Source organism: Pieris rapae, chromosome 2 (assembly GCF_905147795.1).
Source record: "Pieris rapae chromosome 2, ilPieRapa1.1, whole genome shotgun sequence".
Lineage (NCBI taxonomy): Eukaryota > Metazoa > Arthropoda > Insecta > Lepidoptera > Pieridae > Pieris > Pieris rapae.
The window spans coordinates 2962175-2982909 of record NC_059510.1 but is presented as its reverse complement, the minus strand read 5'-3'; the positions used below and the strand labels follow the sequence as shown (position 1 = coordinate 2982909).

The window sequence follows — 20735 nt, the reverse complement described above, 5'->3', positions numbered from 1 at the left end:
CGGAGTTTACTTTTCTATAAAGTAAAACGCAATGTCACTGACATTGACAATTCGGCAAGCCCTTCGCTGAATTTGGTCTAAAGGAAGATGCTGGTATTTGGGAGCATCAGCCTAGAGATGTGAGCAGTATTCCATATGAGGTCGTACTTGTGCCTTGTAGTGTCCAATGTGTGAAAAAAAGATCAAAATAAAAACAATTATTTACACCATCATACTTTATTTACAAATAATTAAATATAAATTACTTTTGAGCAATATTTACAATTCCGTATTATATCTAAGTTGTTACTTGCATCACTTTAATAAATAATACTGCGATACAGATTTTGCTACAATATAATCTAACCCACAAATTTATACCTTAATTTAGAAATCAAGTTAATAATAAATCGTATGGTTTTAATAGAATTATGGGAAGCCTGTCCACAACATTGTTGAGGAACTAAAAGCGAGCTAAAGATAAAAACAAACAATATTACAATTACAATATACTAATATAGAAACAACTTTCACGTATTTTGCAATGTAAATTCCGTTTGTATTCTTAACGAGTACCTTTTAATAATAGCAACAAGTAACATTACCAAGAACATATTTCATTATCAATTTCATATGTATATGATTTGAATTGTAAGAGTATTAACAAATGGAGTTCCATTTTTGTACATTCTTTTTCAATGTATTATATTAGATAAACATTATTTTTTAACTTTGTCGCAATGAATGATAAAAATGGTACCTAATAAAATAAACTTGGCAATGCTTCGTTTTACTAACAGGTGGGTCGGGTCATAAGTCTTCATTGATATTGATAGTTCTGCAAATTTTCCGGTCCTAGCACTCCGTTGTACACTTGAATTTCTGAAAATAGGAATAATTTTTATATTCACCAACATATTTTTAGATTCACCATTTTGGTGAAACTATTTATTTAACAAATGTCTTATTTTAAATATTAATAAGATCATCCTTTTCTTAGACATTGAACAATTACTTAAAACAAGTTATGTATTGTGTATATTGAACTAATCATTGTAGACAAACAAATGAATATTATAAACACTTAATATATATTTCAATAGGAGTGTAAAAAGTCAGTTCGGTGCAGATGTCTTAACCTGCGAAGAAGAGAAGATGAAGTCAGTCAAAGTCAGCCGCAACATACCTCAAGTCAGTCATCAGTCTTTTGTCAAACTTCAACAATCTTGTTCCCTCGTAGAATATATTTGGTATCTTTCTTTCTTCTAGCGCTGTTGCTATCAGTTTTATTTGGAGAAATTGTAGTTGTCGATGTACTGGTCATGGGATCTTCGTCGGGGAGTAGTTCAGCAGGTAGGACACCTATTTCATTGTCACTAACCACCGGAGTGGGAAGGAAAGGAATCTGGCCTTTACGCACCATTTCTGCGTATTGTTCATTGAATTTGGGGACAACTTCCGCCGATCTTTGATGTTCGTTTATTAGAGCGGTTACTTTGTCGAGATTTTTATTTATCTTTTGAATTTTTTCAGGCGTTAAACCCTTTTTATGAATCGGAGGGATAACAGATTTCTTAGATGATGCGTAATTGTATGAATGCGGCGTTCTTGGATCATAATCGGAATAAGATTCGACCATTGCAGGTTCACCGTAGGAATCTACGGCTCCCCAGGACATGGGTCTGAATGATGGAATCGGTTGAGGCAGCGGTGGTTCTTGGTGAGTCAGGTGGGATTCATAGCTGGGTGCTGCGGAGGAGAAGACGCCTTTTATAGCGGAGTATACGGAATTGAGAATGGAGGGTGGAGGCTCCAAAGGCGTGTATCCCGGATGACTCTCGCCGGTAGACGCGTCGCCGACTGGGGTCAGTATAACGAGGCCAGCGTGCACTCCATTCAGTTTTCCGCGTCCTGTCTCAAAAAATGTTTGGTAAATGAGTTACGTCACATGTCAGTTGCACAACCAAGTCACGTAAGGCTCCTGTCTAGAGATTGTTGATTAATAGCTACATCAATATACAAATTGGTTAAACTATTAGGTAATTAAACGTATGAATACGTTATAGACAAATGTATGAATGTAATGTATCCGAAAGACCTGCGTCTGATTCATAGTTTATCATAGGTCTGATTACTTAATGCCGCAGACTTTTGTACTATGCATTGTTATCGTTAGCATCATCTGAGAGTAATGACCTAATCTCATTTTTGGCACCTTTCACGAGCTTCATAACGCTTCTGTTCGGAATTACGCAACCTTCAGTCCTGTCACAAAGTAGGTGACGGTAATACGTATTCGCGGCGTTCGATTTTATCATATTCTAGCATAACAACAAGCGAGTGGCGCTACCACAAATAAAGAGGTCACGTTTCTTATTATGTGATGTTTTAGAAGTTTATTATCTCTACAACACATGAAATGTATTACATAACAAATCGGAGGTCTAAAAGAGCTAAAAGTAACTGTTTTGGTCACAATTAGGACATAAAAATTCAAATATTTAAACAGATAAATATAATAGGACCAATTAATCAATCTTTGATGTATACATAATGTTGCGTGTATTGTAATAATTCTTACCAAAACACAACAAACTTGCAGGTTTATTTTATTTGTGCCCAAGTATTGTAATATTTATAAACAAAGAAATTATCGTGTAAACAATGATGGCACTTGACACCAACTAATCTGTTGCCAGCAACTTCGTTAATTTGGCAAAACCGGAAGTTTTGTAACAACTCGTGCCGCATAATTTATTCATATTTTAACTTATGTGCATTTTTTAAAGTATTATTACATCACGGTATGTATTAATGCGCTAGTTAATTATACATCATTTATCATATGGTACCATTACATTAATATGTTTCGTATTATATTATTTATGAATGCTATTGCATAAAGCCTTTTTTTATATACTTTACATTGTGTTGTAACCTACTAAAAACGTATTAAAATAGTTAAGGTGAAATTCAAAACAGCCACCTGTTCTAAGTCACTCAGCAACTTTTCGTAGCAACCATTTAAATAACTTAAAAAAACTAAAAAACAAAATTACCTAAGTAATATTAGAAGTTAAATTCTAATATAACTTAGGTAATTTTTTCTTATTTTATACGTTATGCACAATTTAAACAATACCTATGATCCTTGAAATAAACGAACATTTTACGAAAAGAAAAGTTCCAACAGTGATTGAGAAATTTAACAATGGTGATAACTTGTGCAAGCCTTATACATAAGAGGACTTCCAGGAATTAGCCAAGTAGGTTAGTGCTTATGCAATACCTGCTTAGACCTATCGTTTAAGCTCTATTACGTAAACTTCCTATTTAAACCAAACATTGATGGGTTTAAATTGTCACTGATGAGTTTTATATACTGTATCAAATCAAAAATAGTAGTTTACGTAATTTTTTCTTGACTTTTTAACTGGCTCTCGTCTAGTACACACAAATGTGTTTGGGTATTACTATCTAACTGCATAAATAGAAGTAATAAAGTTGCTTGTTAGAAAAAATGATGTTCGTAAAAAAATCTAATATTTAGAAAACAGCATTACTTAGGTATAAATCTGAACGAAACTTGTGTTACACATATGACTAAAGAACGTTCCAATAAGGCCCTCGTTGCTTTCAAAAAATTTTGAATTTAAGTTACATTATATGGTGTTGCATAAGTTTGAGGATACCAAATACAACGTCCTACTTCGTAAATATGTATGGGTAATATACGAACAAAGTCTGATTTTGTTCTAAGATGTAAGTAATATTTGTCTACAAATATTTTTAATTTTGTGTGAATTAGATTGTTACTCGTTATTCCGGTTTGGCATTCAAAATATTTGATAGCCTAATCAATATTTACTAATCGTTTTGTATTAACAGATAATTCTGTTAAATATTAATTTATTTATTCCGGCATATATTTTTAAATAATATAAGAATAATAAAGATTTGCTCGAGTATAGTCAAAATTCTGTTTCATACTTTAACCCCAATTAACGTTTTATACTACAATCAGGTTTTGTGTTACGATCTGATTGAGTTGTGATACACTTTCACTTGAGGGTGTGCACTTTATTTTCGTAACCCTAGTCCTCCATATATCAAGTGAAAGTAGGAAACCAAGTTTCGATACACTAATGAATTATGTAAGCTTAAAGTTTCCGTTAAGTCGTAATGTCATATACATTTAATAATACGGTTGCTTATTACCTATATGACATTAATTATTAATGGTAAAATATAAATAAATGATATATTTACGGTTATAACGGTTTTTATTATTGATGTACTTCATTTGTTTATTGTAGCAGTGTAATCGTCGTCATGTCGATGTCATATATTTAGTTTATATTGTATGTCATACATTTTTTTGCTCGCGATTATGTACTCAAAGTTTAGACATACACTTAAGGCATCTTATGAAAAATCTTTTTAAGAACATATTATGGAATATACTTTTAAAACCGATTGTCTAGTGTAAGAGAAAGTGGTTATGCAAATGACGTAAAACTTTGGCAGCCTTGTGAGGTCAAACTGCTACTTTGAATGCTAAATATGAGAGTCAGACATGACCTACATGACTTATTTGTATTATTTAACATACGTAATAATATCTGCATTTTAGACTTATACAGTTGTCAGTCATAGCATCGTACAGTGTGTGCTGTGTGTTAAAAAAAGCATAGAGTTGTTTGCAGAGTTTGCATAGGAATTTAAAAACAAATGAAATCTGATGACACCCAAAGAAGAGCAATTCAGAGTTTTGTGCAGGATCTTTGAACAGCTTATATCTTACCAAAACGAATTTAATAAATCATAATAACGATATAATAATTCAGGCGATGGCCGAGGCATTGGTTTGGGTTCCTGAACACTATCTACTACAGATGACATCACTATAAGCTCTGAAAAAAATTTGCACTGATATTATGTAAAAGACCAATGTGAATGTTTGGTACATGTGTGGCAATTGTTATTAACGATTTCACATATAACCTTTCGAAGTGTAATTCGGATGGTAATTGGGTACGAAATACATTGAAATTTAAGAGAGTGTTAAAAGATTCAGTTCAGTTTGTATAATGTTCTAGATATCTATATATCGCAGATCATGAATAATATTGCTTAAATATTTTTTGGCAATGTTGTGTAAGTATGTGTTTGGATGTTGCATAATTTTCTGTACTCACTTCCGGACGTGCGAACTTTGCTCTTAAACCTCACATCTTTTTATTAATAATTAACTATTGCTTTTAAGTGTTACAATTAAATATTTGGTTATATTTTTTATTAATTTTAATGTATAAACTGTTAACAGAAAGAATAATTCTTCTATTTTCGATCGATTATTATTAAATTACATAACTATAGGTATATTAGCTGAACTGAATGTAAAAATTATATATATATATATATAAGGATAATGTTACAGAATTTATTTTCCCGTAATTATTTAACATAGGTACAGGAAAAATCGCTAAAACAATTTTATTACTTAATAATACAATTAATAGAATTTTATTATTTAACTAGCGACCCGCCCCGGCTTCGCACGGGTGCAATGCTGATACTAAATACACTACAGAAAATCTGTGAACGTTGTATATAAAAGTGGGTTATCCATAAGAGATAGACATATACCATCACGGACTTTTCTGTAGACCTTTTCAATGTGTACAATACTTAGTACATTATTTTGATAGAACTCGTAGGGTTCAGCCTGCGTTTGCAATATAAGCGGAAAAAATGTAATTATTTACGACATCACATTAGAAACCTCAAAAATAACAGTACTTCTCCACTATTAAATGGATGTTATTATACATATAATTTCCTTCCATATTCTTTCCATAACCTTCCTCTTGAATCACTCTATCTATTTAAAAAAAAACGCATCAAAATCCATTGCGTAGTTTCAAAGATTTGAGCATACAAAGGGACATGGGGACAGAGAAAGCGACTTTGTTTTATACTATGTAGTGATGACTCTAAAGGACATACGCTTTTATAATTTATTAAAATATTTTTGATCATGGATCGACTAAAGTAGATTATTTTTGCTCAGATTTGGTTAGAACCAATGAACCAGTGTTGCTACAGTGAATATCACATAATTACATATTACATATACTTGAAAATATTTGAAATATGGCTGCTGTACTTTTTTCACTTTACTTAATTTTTAAAATAATTAATAATAATTAAGTGAAATGCAGCCTATTGGAAGGAACACCTGAGCAGGAGATGTCTATATTGGAGCCGTAACCATATTGAACTGTCTATAGAAGATGGAAGTGTCCATCATTCTTCTTTACGATAAAGAGTAAAGAAAACCCACGATGACATTATCATTTAATTTTTTAAATTATGTAATTAATGTTATTTGATTAAAATGAATTAATTATAATGAGGATGTTTCACTTGATTAAATGAAGCTATATTAGGTAACGCGTATGTTTAAACTATCAAATTTGTTTCTCGATTTTCACTTGTTTTTTTAAAACTAATTGTTTATAACCAACAATGTTTACTGATATAATAATACTGGCTTATCGCCATGGACTTTATGTAAGAATTTTTTTAATTTTAAGTAAGAAAAAATATGCCTAAACACAATTCAAGGTAAAGAATAATCACTTTACCAAGCTGAGCCGTTTATATTTGGAATCACAATAGCTTAGTCAATATTTATGAATCTTAGAACAATGTTTTCCTTTTATAGTCAAAAGGAAATCTGAACTCACTACTGAGTTCAACTCAGAACGACGACATAAAATAAGTAACTGCAATAATATACAAGATAAATAAAAATAACCAAATGAATCCAGCGTCCATATCCCCAAATAGTGTTAGGAATATTCTCGTAAAACTGTCGTTATTTAGATAAATTTTATAACAACAAAATTGAATCAGGTGCAGAGATACGCAAAACTAATTATGGACAATCAATAAAAATTTCATACTGTATAACTTGAGAAATCTCCGCGTTATATGGGGGATGGAAATCCCATTATTTTTTCATTAGGAGGGATTACTGTACATGATGTCAAAGAATTATTCATAACTTCAAGTACTTATTAGATTATTGTACGATTTGTGTATTAAACACCGCTGAACGTCGAACAATATAAGAAGTTCCTTTATAAAGTAACCTTTTTTGCAATGTTTTAATAAAATCTTAAATTATATTACCGTCAAGATTTGATGGATACTTGTGTGCCGCGTAGCCTGTGGGTGCTGAATGTGTGTATTGAGCGGGTGCTGTCGGCGCCTCGTAGACGGTTGGAGCGTACTCCAAGTGTGAAGTCGGTGGTGGGCCATAGACTGCTGTTGCTGGAATGTTTTCGTGTAAGAATGTTATTTCCTGTGTGAAATATGTAGAATCCAACTAGAGCTGTAGTAAACATCGGATTTGGAATTTCGTGGCATATTTCCGTGTAATCTACGTGCAGTTACAATTTGTACTTTATACAATGTTAGTAGTAGATTGAATCATTTGTTTTAAGAAACAGCAACCCTTTTATGTTTGTATGTTGCGATGATGGTAATCAGCCTTCGGCTCACACATGCGTTCGACTTGTTAGATGTAAGGCATATCAATTTCCTAATGATGCTTTTCCTCAGCGTTAACCATAAATAGACAAAAAGATCAAACCTACGACCTCAGCGTTGAAAGGTACGAGGCCAACACAGCTCCACTGTTATTGTTTTAAATATTTTAACCCTATGCAAAATGAGTGACGATTGTGTAATAATACGGAACGAAAATCGCGATACGCTTGCTGTGTCTATGTAACATTTTACCTATGTATATTTTCATGGTTGTGAAAGTTGCATTTATATTAATGGTCGTTTTATTTTATTGATTCTACCCAATGTTGACCTCTTACCACTTAAGCATCATACTTTTACTCTTATCATACCTTATACTCTTATCATACCTTCCAGTAAATAAGACTTATAACAAATAAATAAATGTAGGATTATGGGCACTGTATCTGGAATTATAATCTGTAATAACTATTTTATTATTTATATAGAATGAATCACCAAGCACAGAGGCAATTGGACAAATTCTAATAAAATTGACAAATTATTTTATTGTCTCGGCATATAATTCATATGAGTTTGTATTGAATTCAAATCATAAAGATTCAATGTATTCACGCCATGAATTGTTTAAACAATAAATTATTGTGTAACCAGTAAAATATGTTTATAGCTTCATGATCTTGCATAAGATATCTTATTTCTCAGAGTTGACAATGATGAGTATTTTTACAATTTGTATGTTGACTCTCTCGAAATTCACATGGACAGCTATTACAAAATGATTGAAGTCCGGAAAATGTAGCATCATCAAAAGATCTCCATTAAGCTACTTTTTGAAATAACTTCCTGATGGGCTTACAAAAATAATAAAATCTACGCAATTTAAAAATCTAAAAAATGTAGATTAGACAATTTGTTTTAAAATAATTCAGTTATTCAAACATACGAAAGACGTAAAAGGATACGCCAAAACTGGTCTCTTAATTTTGATTAGCGTCTCGACCAATCACAATCAAGCTATTCGTCCACTCGTTTTGTTAATACTCTTAGAGCTGGATAATGGAATACACACTAGAGTATATAAATATATTAAAAAGTGACAATGAGCACTTACAATGCGGTTTCTTCTCGCTCAAGGCAGCGGAGGTAACAATCTTCTTTCCGAAATTGCTTACAGCATCACCCTTCACAGAGATGACTTTGCCAAGAGTAGAGGCTAAGGCACCTCCTCCTTTAATCAGCTGACCCTTGAGGATGGTTACACCTCCTGTAATGGCTTTCACAGCTTGGAAGAGCGTGTAGAGAATGGATTTCTTAAGCCCCCAGTAGTCGTATTTTTCTTCGTGCTGTAGGCAAAAAAGGTGTATGGTTAGTGGTAAGTATGGGTTGTAATGTACTGCTATTTATTACGTAATCCTACATCTGACATATATAACAAAGAGCAATTGTAGTAAAATATAGCGGAAGATGGAATACATAATATATATGTCACAACCAACTAGCTTACTTAGCCGTTCAATTAACAGCCTAGCCGTTTAACTAGCGGCCTGAAAAATGTTTAGCCAGTTGATCAAACAGCCTAGCTGCTTGATTGGATCGATGACGTTTCATTACTTGCCTAGCCTGTTGACTGTTAATTTAATTCCACTTACTGCCACTCTCAAACTCAAAACGAAACTCTTAAAATTGTCAATAACTCATCAGCACACCACAACTTTGATGGTGTTTTCCAAAGTTTCATGAAAAACAACAAGTTCAATGGAGGAGTGTAGTGAATTCATTTTAAAATTAAATGTTTTATGTCATATGTTTCATCTTCTTTATTTCTGCCAATATATATCGTACGAATGGCCTAAGCATTAGCCAGCATTAGCCAGTAGTTCTAGTTCAGTATCATTGTTAGTATAACTAAACCTTGGTTAATCGAAACTAAGGAAATAGAATAAGTAGGAAAAATAATAAAAATAACTTTAACTGTGATATAATTGTGTAAAACCTAATAATAATTAAAGTTGTGTTGACAATTATTTTGAAAATGGATGCCTAAAAAAGAAAGATGATTAGCTTAGTCAACGCCCCCGGCGATAAAGTAGCCGGGGAAGGTAGGCCTATTAGGTGCAAAAAAAAAACCCTTGGTTAATCTGCAGCACTTCCATTACACTCTTCTTTATGTACTCACGGACATAAGAGCATTTAAAATGTTAAACTTTTACTATCGTAAATGAATTGAGTTACAATTTTACAGTGTCCCGTGATGACGAACGTGAACTACAGAGAAATTAAAAAAAAATCTTGAAGTAATAATAATATGTAATTACCGGTTCATATGAGTATCCTGTATGCTCCGAGTGACCTGTTTTGCTTGAAGCTGAAGCAATCAATGAGGATGCGCCAGCAGACGCTTGGCCGAGAAGACCGAGCTTGCTTTGTATGCCTGATGATGCTTTTGACACAACCGAGGTCAACGCTTGGGCTGACGATCGTTTAGTCCTGTAAAAGTCGAGTATTTTATAACCGTCTCATATTATTAATATTTTGGCATTGTTTCACAATGTCCGGATAAGTTCCAAATAAGCTATTTGTTACTTATTTGTAGGATAAACAGTATTTTTGCGTTTCACGACTGTCAGATAGCGCTATTTGTCATGAAATGCCAAGTATCTTATTCGGAACTTTTATCTTTCGAATAATTTATGTGTTGCATAGCTATTTGGCACTTTATCCATACATTGTGAAACAGGCCCTTAGTATAACGTATATAAGTATAGGGAGCTATACTGGCGTAGAAAAGGAGTGACGTTTCAATCATGGCACACTTAGCTTTTATGACCACAACAATATGTAGGTACTAATAGTAAAATAACGTTACGATAAATTATTATAAAAAAAATATCTATTAGTTTTCCAAAATGTTAACATAATAATACTTTTGTAAATCTAAAATTACCTTTATTTCCGAAATTTCGATACTTATACCAATAAAGTATTATTCATGTCATAAGGTTGATGACAATAAGAATATTACTCGAATTAATTTTATATAACTTTTTTAACAAAATTAATTTAAAAAGGCAATTTTATGATTACCTCATGATCTCTTCGGCAGCCAGACCCTCAGCAAGTGCCTCCAGCTGTTGTGGTGTCATCCGACTTATCGCCGCCATGTCGATGATGTCAAATGTGATGGGCTGACTTGGCGCAGGTGCTGCCAATGATGACGCCATGCATGCTATGCATATCCAGACCTGGAATAAAAGTATTACTTATATCTTATTAAGTGGACAAAAATGTATAGATATGAAGGAAAGTAACAAGAAGCGTTACGTTACTTTTTATTGTACCAACAATAAAAGGAAAATTCATTCAGTCACGATTTAAGCTTAAATATATAATGTATAGATAGAGGCCTACTGATCTTGTTAAAACATTGAATTTCTATTTAGATTTAAGAATAAAAACTAATGAACAAATAGTAGTTTAAATATTATCTTTTTTAAATATGTAACCAGCTGATATAAAAAAAAATGTTTTTCCTTTACTCAAATTGGGTTAACAATATTATGAAGACAGATCAGTGCTTTTGTTAAAATGGCTAAGTAATAAATAAGCAAGACCATGTCAACAATAAAATTTAACGAGGAAAGTACTCTCTAAGTTTTGTTTACATTAAGTTGGTCACGTTCGCTAATGAAATCGAAAGCGTTTAGTTGACTTATTAATGGCTTATGTCAAAATGAATAAAATTATTATTATGAAATCATTACTTTTAATAAGATTATATATTATGCATAGTTTATCTGCATTAGATTAGAGTAAAAACACGCTTTATCAAGTGCACTTTGAGAAAGAAAACAATTGCACGGATTTTTACTTTATTATTTCTAATATGACAATTGACTACATTTCAATAACAGATGACGCTAAATGAACTGACTTACTCTTAATTATAAACATAATTATAAAATTTGATTATATAAATATAACGAATGTTATATACATATATATCAATAGAAACAAATAAGTATAGAGGAAGTAAGATGTGGACTCAACTTATGGATACCAAAGCCACAACGCCTTGGCAGTGAAAAGCGAAAGTTTTTATGCTCGCGCGCACACTACATCGATTTCTTCCGTATAATCGCACGGCCTTCGAGAGGTTAAAATGTTATGTAAAGATCACAAAATAAAGGCAATAGGTTTTAAATATGACGGTGAAAAGAACAAAATGTATAATCCTAATATTATTTTGCAGTGAAGATTTTTGTTATAAATGTTGATTTATAAAATGTATATCGAAATATATTCTTTACTTTTACGAACCTACTCGTAAGTGTATTATGTATAATTAGGTGTTATAAAAGAAGTAAAATGTTCAACATTTGCTAACAAGCTTATTATGCTATGATAATTAAGTGAAAGGATGCGTCAGAATAAAATCGGAACAGTGAAGTGGGGCAACTGCTTGATTGCCAAAATTATGTAATGCACATGTAGGAAACACATTATTAAGAGGTTAATTTGTAAGTACTAGATACAGCAGATTTTTAATATACTTCTGGGTATTTTCCAGTGCATTGGGGCAACTGCTTGTTTACCACAAATAAGAGAACATGTAGGAAATATATTATTAAGAGGTTAATTTGTAAGTACTAGATATAACAGATTTTGAATATATTTCCGGGTATTTTCCAGTGCATTGGGGCAACTGCGCGTTTATCAAAATGATGTGATGTAGGAAACATATTATTAAGAGGTTAATTTGTAACAACTACATACTGCAGAATTTGAATATATATATATTCAGGAATATGGGAATATCAAAAAATCTTACAGCGACTCTAGTTAGGCAAAATACAATTTTTTTCAAGAAATCTTGGTGCTTTTGATACTTTGAGTATTGTTAATACTCTTGATATTTCTAAATCATATAGTAAATGTAATACTTCATTGTCATTAATTGATGTGCATTTGTTTATCGTTAAATCACGTTTCACACACGCTCGAACGGCGAAGGAAACATCAAATAAAATCGTGCAATAAATATCAATGTAAGATTGAAACTCATTTGTGTATTATTTATTTGTCTCTGGAAAACAAAATACATTCCTTCGAAAAACGAGTATTGCGATGCCATAACGATAATTAACAAATAGCTGTTATTATTAGTAAATGTAACTGCATAAACATGTAATCCATGTTAATTTAAAAATATCATAACGGAAATCAACAATAAACATATTATCATTTCGAGCAAGGGTTACAAAATATACGCTTGGGTAATTCCAATGATGATGCCTTTGTGACATTTTACGGATGGTTCTGATTTTTCTTTAAGTCGTATACCCTAGCTTTATTTCCGTGGCTTTTCTACGATTTTAAAACTATGATACTATATATCATAGTTTAAGAGAGGTGTTCGAACAAACTCGCCCACATTGATAAGTTCGCCCCAACTAACCCAATATACCTAACATTAATTTTAACGGCAATTTTAACGTTTAACAGTTTTATTTAAAACATCACAAGTACATGCAAACTCAAAAGATTTTATAAGTAGTCTATATCCGTAAAGAGAAACATTAATTGTATAAACATTGGACATGTATTGAAACATATTTATATCAATTAATTTACATCGTGACCCGAATATAAAATGTAGAATTTCATGAAATCGTTATTGACTAATCCTATGTTTAACGACGTTTCAATCAACGTTTACCATGTTAACGATGTAGCCAAAATTTGTGAACAGACCGTAATATGATATATACTTTGACGGTGAACATGTTTATTAAAAAAAAATACAGCTTCACAAATTAACTTATTATCTTATGAGGTAAAGAAAAAAAAGCATATGTGTTGATCAATAAATTAAACTATTCTTAATTATAAAAATATCGTTTTAACACGATAATTTAAATGAATTCCAAGCTATTGACCAAGCCCATTACACTGAACGCTTAACAAGATCCGCTTTCTTTCCTGTCCACATTCAACACCAAACAGGTAAGGTCTATGACATTTACTTGAAGAGCAGCTGATTCATTTTAACTTTATCATATATCGACCTACTTGGTATTTTAAATCCTGTACAGATTTAAGAAACATTATATATTATTGTAAAGTTTTTTATTTAGCAATTTCATGTATAGTTGTTTGTTCAACTTCATAGAATATATTAAATTTGATTAAATTTATATTCTATGTAAGTGGAATATACACAGTATAATCTTGTGTACTGCCTGATGTTAGATTTTTCGGCGGTGCTACACTAACACCATATTATTCCTTAGTCAAATAACAATGATACAAACATATATATTTGTACACTTAAATTGTCATACATTTTAGTTTATAAGAGTTTGTAACATATGCTGTGGATTTAGTACGTATTTTTTCGTAAACTTTAATAAATACATGACTAAATGACCATTCAGAAGAGTTGGAACAATGTGTTTGTTTGTTCACACATTATGTAATGATATGCATCTCACCATGAAGTAAGTCTCAGGCATGCGTAAAATAAGTGGTAAGATAACAGACTCCCTGAACATGCACCTTCACTTAGTGCGTCTACTAACAGGAGTTTGATGTTTGCTCTTGGGATAATTTTCATATAAAATAATAAAAAATAAGGTTTTAAGCACTAATCTCCTAAAGAACGCAAATAGCTCTTCATATTTTAAACATCAAAATATTTAGAATTTATTTATTTTTAATCTTAAGAATCTTGCGATGAACTTCTATTTTGTCAATGTACCAATTTGTTACCATGAGTGTCTATGATCGTTTGAATTCTAAGAAAATTCTTAAATTCTAGCTTATTTAGTTTGGAAAATGACGTGCATTTTAGTCGTAATTCAATATCAGTCCAGTCCAGTTTTCCAGTTGTTTCTTCTCATTCCGTTAAATTCCTATCCAATCCTAGTCCAATCTAGGCTGTGATGACAGATTAGTACTTCAAAGAACTAGAACTGAAGGATGTAAGGAATGTGAACTAAAACAAAACTGTCTAGGTATTTTGTTCTTTCACTCGATTTTTTGTAGCGTAAACAAACAGACAAAGATGATTCGTATGTAATAAATATCATATACATATCATAATTTAAAAATAACTGAACACATTAAACTTGTTACTTAATGTTTAAAGATCTTTATTTCTCATTAGAAAAATGTATTTTATTTACATGAGAAACTTAATATGTAAATATATAGGAGCGAGATACACGTCGCCATTAGCCGTCCCAATTTTAAGTCTACTATATTCACTCTACCATGTATCTTGCGAATTTAAGACGGTAATTACTTACTGTCTAAATACACCAGGATTCACACGATGAGAGAGATACCAAAAAAGCAAGTTCTATTTAAAATAAAACTGATTAATTGAAAATAAAAATAAAAATAAAAACTCGCACTTAAAGTGCGACCTGTCAAGCGATTTTAATTTTCCGTAGCGTCGGACATTATGCGATCATTTTCCCAGTTATCTTTTAATACATAACATGTCAAGTGTCCGGGAAGTATTATATAAAGTAACACTTGTTTGAGCTAGCAGTCATGACGGTTAGAGATGTTATCATGGTTACATAATGTGCAATGCGTTGACCCAAGTTGTTAATACAATGCCTTTTTGTTACAATAGTAAACTAAAACTTGAAAAAGAGCCTATTTTTATAGCCTAAAATATATTAGCATTATTTTAAATTGTGCATGATGACACGTATTCCAGCGGACCTCATAGCATATTGGTGAGGATGTAAAACCAAAAAAAGACGGTTTTGTTTCAAATTGTGGTCTTCGGTGAAATTGTAAACATGTTGTCGATTCCGCCATGATTATTTCGGTGTGATCGTGAAGAACTGAGGGCTTGGAAATTCCGTGTTTTGTTTTATTCTAAATAGTTCGGTTAGGTTAGTCTGGTTACCTAGGAACGTTTAGGAAACTCGTCAAACGTTTTCTGCAGTCACTTTAGCGGTCCTTTAGCGGTCCTTTAGCGGTCCTTTAGCGACTTGAATCAATATCGATCTTTAATTAACTGTCTAGACATTCTATTAACTCTCTGATTTAACTACTTTACTGCGACATATACATTACCATTCCGCCTTTTTATATATATAGGGATAGCACATCCCTAAATGAGGAAATGGCCAGATAAAATAGCGATGACTGACGGCAGGCGAACTACTTGGTTACTATAATTTGTATTCTACCTTGATTAATTTATTATGTGAGCACGTGTTATAACTTATAATTTCGAAAATATGATTCGTCAGGTGGAAAGAGAAAGAGGTTTATAATAAAATATTTATCTTATAAAATAGTATTTTTTGTATTTAACAGTAACTCGTACACATCGCAGAAAGTAAAACGGATTCACTTTCGTTTGATGTTTTTACAGTCAGTGACCGCTACAACCCGTTTAAATTGTTTAAGAGTATTAAAAATTTTGTATTTTTAAAATGTTTCATTTTCTTTATAATTATTTTTTTTTAATTACTAAGTTAAAAGCACTAGGCAACACAAAATGCCTTTAATTTAATTAACCAAATCAATAGATCTATATAATAATAATAACCCTTAATTTACGTCACAATAACAAAATGCAGAAGACAAAGGACGTAATTGTTTACTGCTTAAATCTACTGTTTCCAGGTAATATTGAACCTCAAAATTTCTTACCTCCTTAAACTTATGGGTTAACAAAAGATACACTTTGAGTATTAACTGCGTGTGTAAATTATGTCACAGGTCTTAACAATGCTAAAGTCAAAGCAATCCACAGATGTATAAATTAATTGTTATCTACTAGTCGATAATAGCAGCAGACAGTAATGCAATATCTCCGATTACTACCATCTTTAAGACACATACGATCAAATCGTAGACAGTTATTATCAATTCAATGTAAGGTAAGTGGAAAAATTCTTATATTGTATTACGACTTTTTTAAGTTTTCCCCTTAGTAGGGTTACCTGGAAGAGATCGCTTGTTAGAGATAAGCCGCTGGTTTCATAACTTATAATGTTTGTGTATTATTTGTATTAGTATACAGCCAAGTATATAATGTTTAAAGGCAATAATCTAGGCAACTGCACAGTACTGCGGTCAACTACTTCAAATGTTTCGAAAGGGTTTGCGAAATATAATAACGGTATTCATCATATTGAGTTACAGGCAAGATTGATGTTTGGGAATCAAGACTGTGGACAAAAGTACTAGTAGTGTAGTGTACATCCTCATATCGTAGGAGGATTAAGGATAAAAGCGACAGAATTTTTCTTTGATAAATAATGGAATACGCGAAATATTTGGATTTTCTATAAAAATAAACAGATCAATAGCCATGATGATATCATTAACAATTTAAAGGCTTCTTCCTCCTTACGTGGCTGTGGGCTTGAAATAATGAGTAGTCAGAAAAGCCTGCATTTAGTGTAATAGTATTTCTATGATAATAATAATAAATTTTAATAAGATTACGGCTCTATCATAGTTACTTTAAATTATACAAAGCATAGACTGCGGAGTCTACTCTTTATAGTCAAATAATTACATATTGAACATTCACCCAGACGAGTTATGCAAGGGTGATAGTAATACGGTCGGTCAATGTGTTGCAACTGCACTAATGCGACCACTTAAAATCTTTGGCTATATTAAATTCGACAGATGACATACTTTTCACAAGTTTATACCAGACATTTTAAGCCTATTTCACACTGCAATATAATTTATTAAAAAATTATTCACGTTCCATTTTACTCTCTTGTGTTTTATCAGTTACGAAGAAGAAATGAAAACTAACTTACAAAAACCTCGAGTTCTTAATTCATTCAACGGTAATTTAACCTAATTAGTAGCATACAATATTATAAATCATTAAATCATAGAGGAAACTATAAGTTCTCCTCATATACCTTTTTTATAGAATAGGGGGCAAAAGGCAGAAGGCTCACCTGATGTCAAGAGAGGCAGCCACCCATTGACATTATTAATGTCAGAGGGGTCGCGGCCTTTTTAGAATCGACAGGCAAATTTCTTAAAAGATCCTAAGTCGAATTGTTTCGGAAATACTTCAGTGGGCAGCTGGTTTAACATAGTGGAAAAACTGAAAAACTTTTCTTAAAACGCTCAGTAGTGGAAGGACGGTCATAAACTAGGCGCACGAAAATGATAAACAGTTTCTGGGAGAGTAATAAGGGGAGGATTTAGAGTCGAGATTGAAATGACACTCGTACGTCATAAACGTATTGAATTATGACATTTGGGAGTTAATGTGCGCACTAAGTCTAGAGTCTGAATATTAACCATAGAGAACAAAAAGTTTAAATTAGCAGCATTCTTTTACACAGGCGCACAATAAAGTTTCACCTCTTCGTGTTTGACAACGTAATGCTGCATTAGACGATTTGGAGCGTCATTACTTTTGAAAAAGGTGAAGGAATGGACATTCTTCTTAATTTCCTAGAGAGGGTTCACATAGGCTCATTCAAGCATAGGATAAATGGCCGGAGATGCCGCATCTAACTTAACATCAGGTATAGTTGGTAATACAGGTACTAACTTATAGTTAGCGTCTTCCATTTTCAAAAACTTCAAATTAAAATTAATAATCGACAAATCTTGTAAATTCAAGATAAACTTTAATTCATCATAAAAATTTAAATTGAAAAAATATGTGGAAATCAAACTGTTTTATATTGATTTACTTTAGAATGGTTTTTTTTAATTAGACCGTGTGTATGTGACACATTAATCTTTTTATACTACCGATATTATCATCCGTATTCTTTAAGATCAATGTTTTCCCAACAGTTCATTACTTCTCACCTTTTTCTTGATAAGATTGTTCTCGATGGAGAAATGACTTTCTTTCACTCAGTTATAATGTATAGCTTTTAATTATATACTCGTATATGTAGGAAGCCCGAAATAAAGATGAAAATTATAAAGTTAAATTAAAAATTTGTTAAAGAATTTAAAAATGTTTTTGAATATACCTATACTAATAAGTAGAGAGTAGGTATGTATACACATCATTGCAATAATGCGCTCATATTTTTAAAACGTAAATAAAAGCCTCATCGTGAACGTAAAAAACAAAAAAAATTCACAATTAACAAATATTAGCATTCACATACCTATAAATGGTTTTAGATGTAGAAAAATAATCATAGTATTTTAATTTAAGAAAATTATACTTCACAGACTATTAAAGAATTAAATGCTTTCCATAACTTACTTTTATATTACGTGCGTTAGTCATCCTGCACCGGCTTTGTAACGGGGAAAGTCACTTACACTATCACAAACCACAACACTACTTCAAAGTAATTTTGTATTCTTCAATATATCAAACCTATTTCGTATTGTTTATTTTTATTCTCTGTGCTTAGGTTTACCGCCAAATTTTACGTCAAATGCAACTTTCACATGCGCAGTGCGTTCGTTTTGCGCGCGGCCGCTGTCACTCTCACCCGCTGGCGGTTCGGTTTTTTCTTTTTATTAAATCACCAATCCCCGCTCTACACAAAATTGTGCAAATTATCACATCATTTTATAATAGTATTAACTTCTTAATTAAATGCCTTAAAGTCAAAGTTGACGATAATACTTATAGATATATTGCAACACTTCATTTTACTATCGGCAGACGGCAATTGCTATTAGTTGGATACACGTATATTACAGAAACCCTACAAGGCCTGAGTCTATGAGGACAGGTAAAAAATAAAAATGAATATTTCATTGCTTAGATTATTACAAGACTTTAAATAAAATAAAATTCTCTCTACTACTGCTACTACTAAGTACTAGTAAGCCAAGTAATTAAAATAATTTTAATTATTATGCACCTATAAAGTCACTTATTTTTTACTATATACTAAGTATGGAGACACAATAATGAGTAAAGTGTGTTAGTTTTAATCGATTTCAAACGATTCAGATCATGAACTTTGCGGGCTGCCTGATAGGGATCTCAAATAGATATATGTATTGTTCTTATACCATACCAAATATTTTTTCTTGTCCTCAAACAGTAAAATGTTTTATTTTATTTCAAATAAGAACAATACATTGAATATCAATGAGGCTAACCTAGTAGAAATGAATCATGGGTGAGTGTTCATATGCGTATATAAGGGGTCCCCCTGAAGTTTGATTTTGTAGACCACATGCCAACCTAGTGTTTTAGTTTCTTAAACACTGCCGTTCTTCACAGGAGAACTCTGGAAAATAAAATTTATATTATTACCTTAAATACGCTGATCGGTATGGTGACATATGTTTATAATCGTTTAATAAAATAAAGAAAGATACTCTTAAAATTAATATTGCTTACCCAAGTATTACAATATTCAGATTTACGTAACCGCGTTCCACATAAGCCAGTGTTCCGTTATCGAACCCAACTACATCCTCGACCACATCCGAGACTACGCAAGCGATTTTCGAACCTCAGACTGTTATGACGCAAAACTCAAGGAAACTCATAACAATATTTAGAGAAGCTTAAGGATATACTATGGAGTCTTGGGGTGGATTTATTAATGATTATTTCCCTATTATTTTTTTTAATTACCACATATGTCATCCTCATCATGTCAGGACATGGCTATACACTAACATGAATTCCACGTCATTGATGAAATGAAGATTTACTAGAATGTTCTTAATAAATTCTATATATAATATAAAAATAGGCGCCTTTAGGTAAATTCTGTAAAGAACTCTAGAACATTATAACAATATCGTTACAACTTAAAGCAATCTTTCGTGGAATCAGTGCGTAGCATGTTAGGAAAATTGCCTAAGATATGATTGTAACCTTTATGGACAATCTAATAGAGTTCAATTTGTGACATTTGGATGGAATTGTAGTATTTCTTACAAAACTATTTTGTGACAATGCGTCGTAAATAATTATCTTTATTGTAATGATGGTGTTTATGAACGCAATTTACAGGAATTCATTTCACAGACGTATGCTCTACAGTGCATAGCATTACATTTTAGTGTTGGCTAATAAAACAGGTTAATATATAAACGTAAGAAAAAAATACTCCTTTATGAAACTTCGAAGCAAATGTGATAGAAATAACCTTTTTACTTCATTTTTGCGATACCATTATTTTTGATGTAAGCAAAACCCTCAAATATTAATCTTACTAATAAAAAAATCATGTTCTGTG

General features: G+C 31.8%; 1 protein-coding gene across 2 annotated transcripts; it reads right to left on the bottom strand.

Moving 5' to 3' along the window:
- Positions 1-498: 498 nt before the first annotated feature.
- On the bottom strand, positions 499-19034 carry LOC110995333. 2 transcript variants are annotated; one of them, XM_022262442.2, is made up of 7 exons: positions 18785-19034; positions 10627-10784; positions 9858-10029; positions 8654-8885; positions 7180-7320; positions 1166-1890; positions 499-861 (listed from the first exon to the last, which is right to left on the bottom strand). In XM_022262442.2, the coding sequence occupies exons 1-6, from the start codon at positions 18806-18808 to the stop codon at positions 1190-1192; spliced, it is 1428 nt and encodes a 475-aa protein (XP_022118134.1). In that variant the 5' UTR covers positions 18809-19034; the 3' UTR covers positions 499-861; positions 1166-1189. The 2 variants fall into 2 exon arrangements, with proteins under 2 accessions (XP_022118134.1, XP_045490324.1); XM_045634368.1 differs by lacking the exon at positions 1166-1890 and having other exon boundaries at positions 18785-19031.
- Between the last annotated feature and the right edge of the window lie 1701 nt (positions 19035-20735).

What these genes read in the sequence shown, in the direction of transcription:
- LOC110995333 (XM_022262442.2), bottom strand. Translation starts at nt 18,808, where the DNA reads ATGACTAACGCACGTAATATAAAA. An exon ending in CTAACGCACGTAATATAAAA is followed by an intron (nt 10,785 to 18,784) that starts GTAAGTTATGGA and finishes CTTTTATTCCAG; the next exon opens with GTCTGGATATGCATAGCATG. An exon ending in GCTGCCGAAGAGATCATGAG is followed by an intron (nt 10,030 to 10,626) that starts GTAATCATAAAA and finishes CGACTTTTACAG; the next exon opens with GACTAAACGATCGTCAGCCC.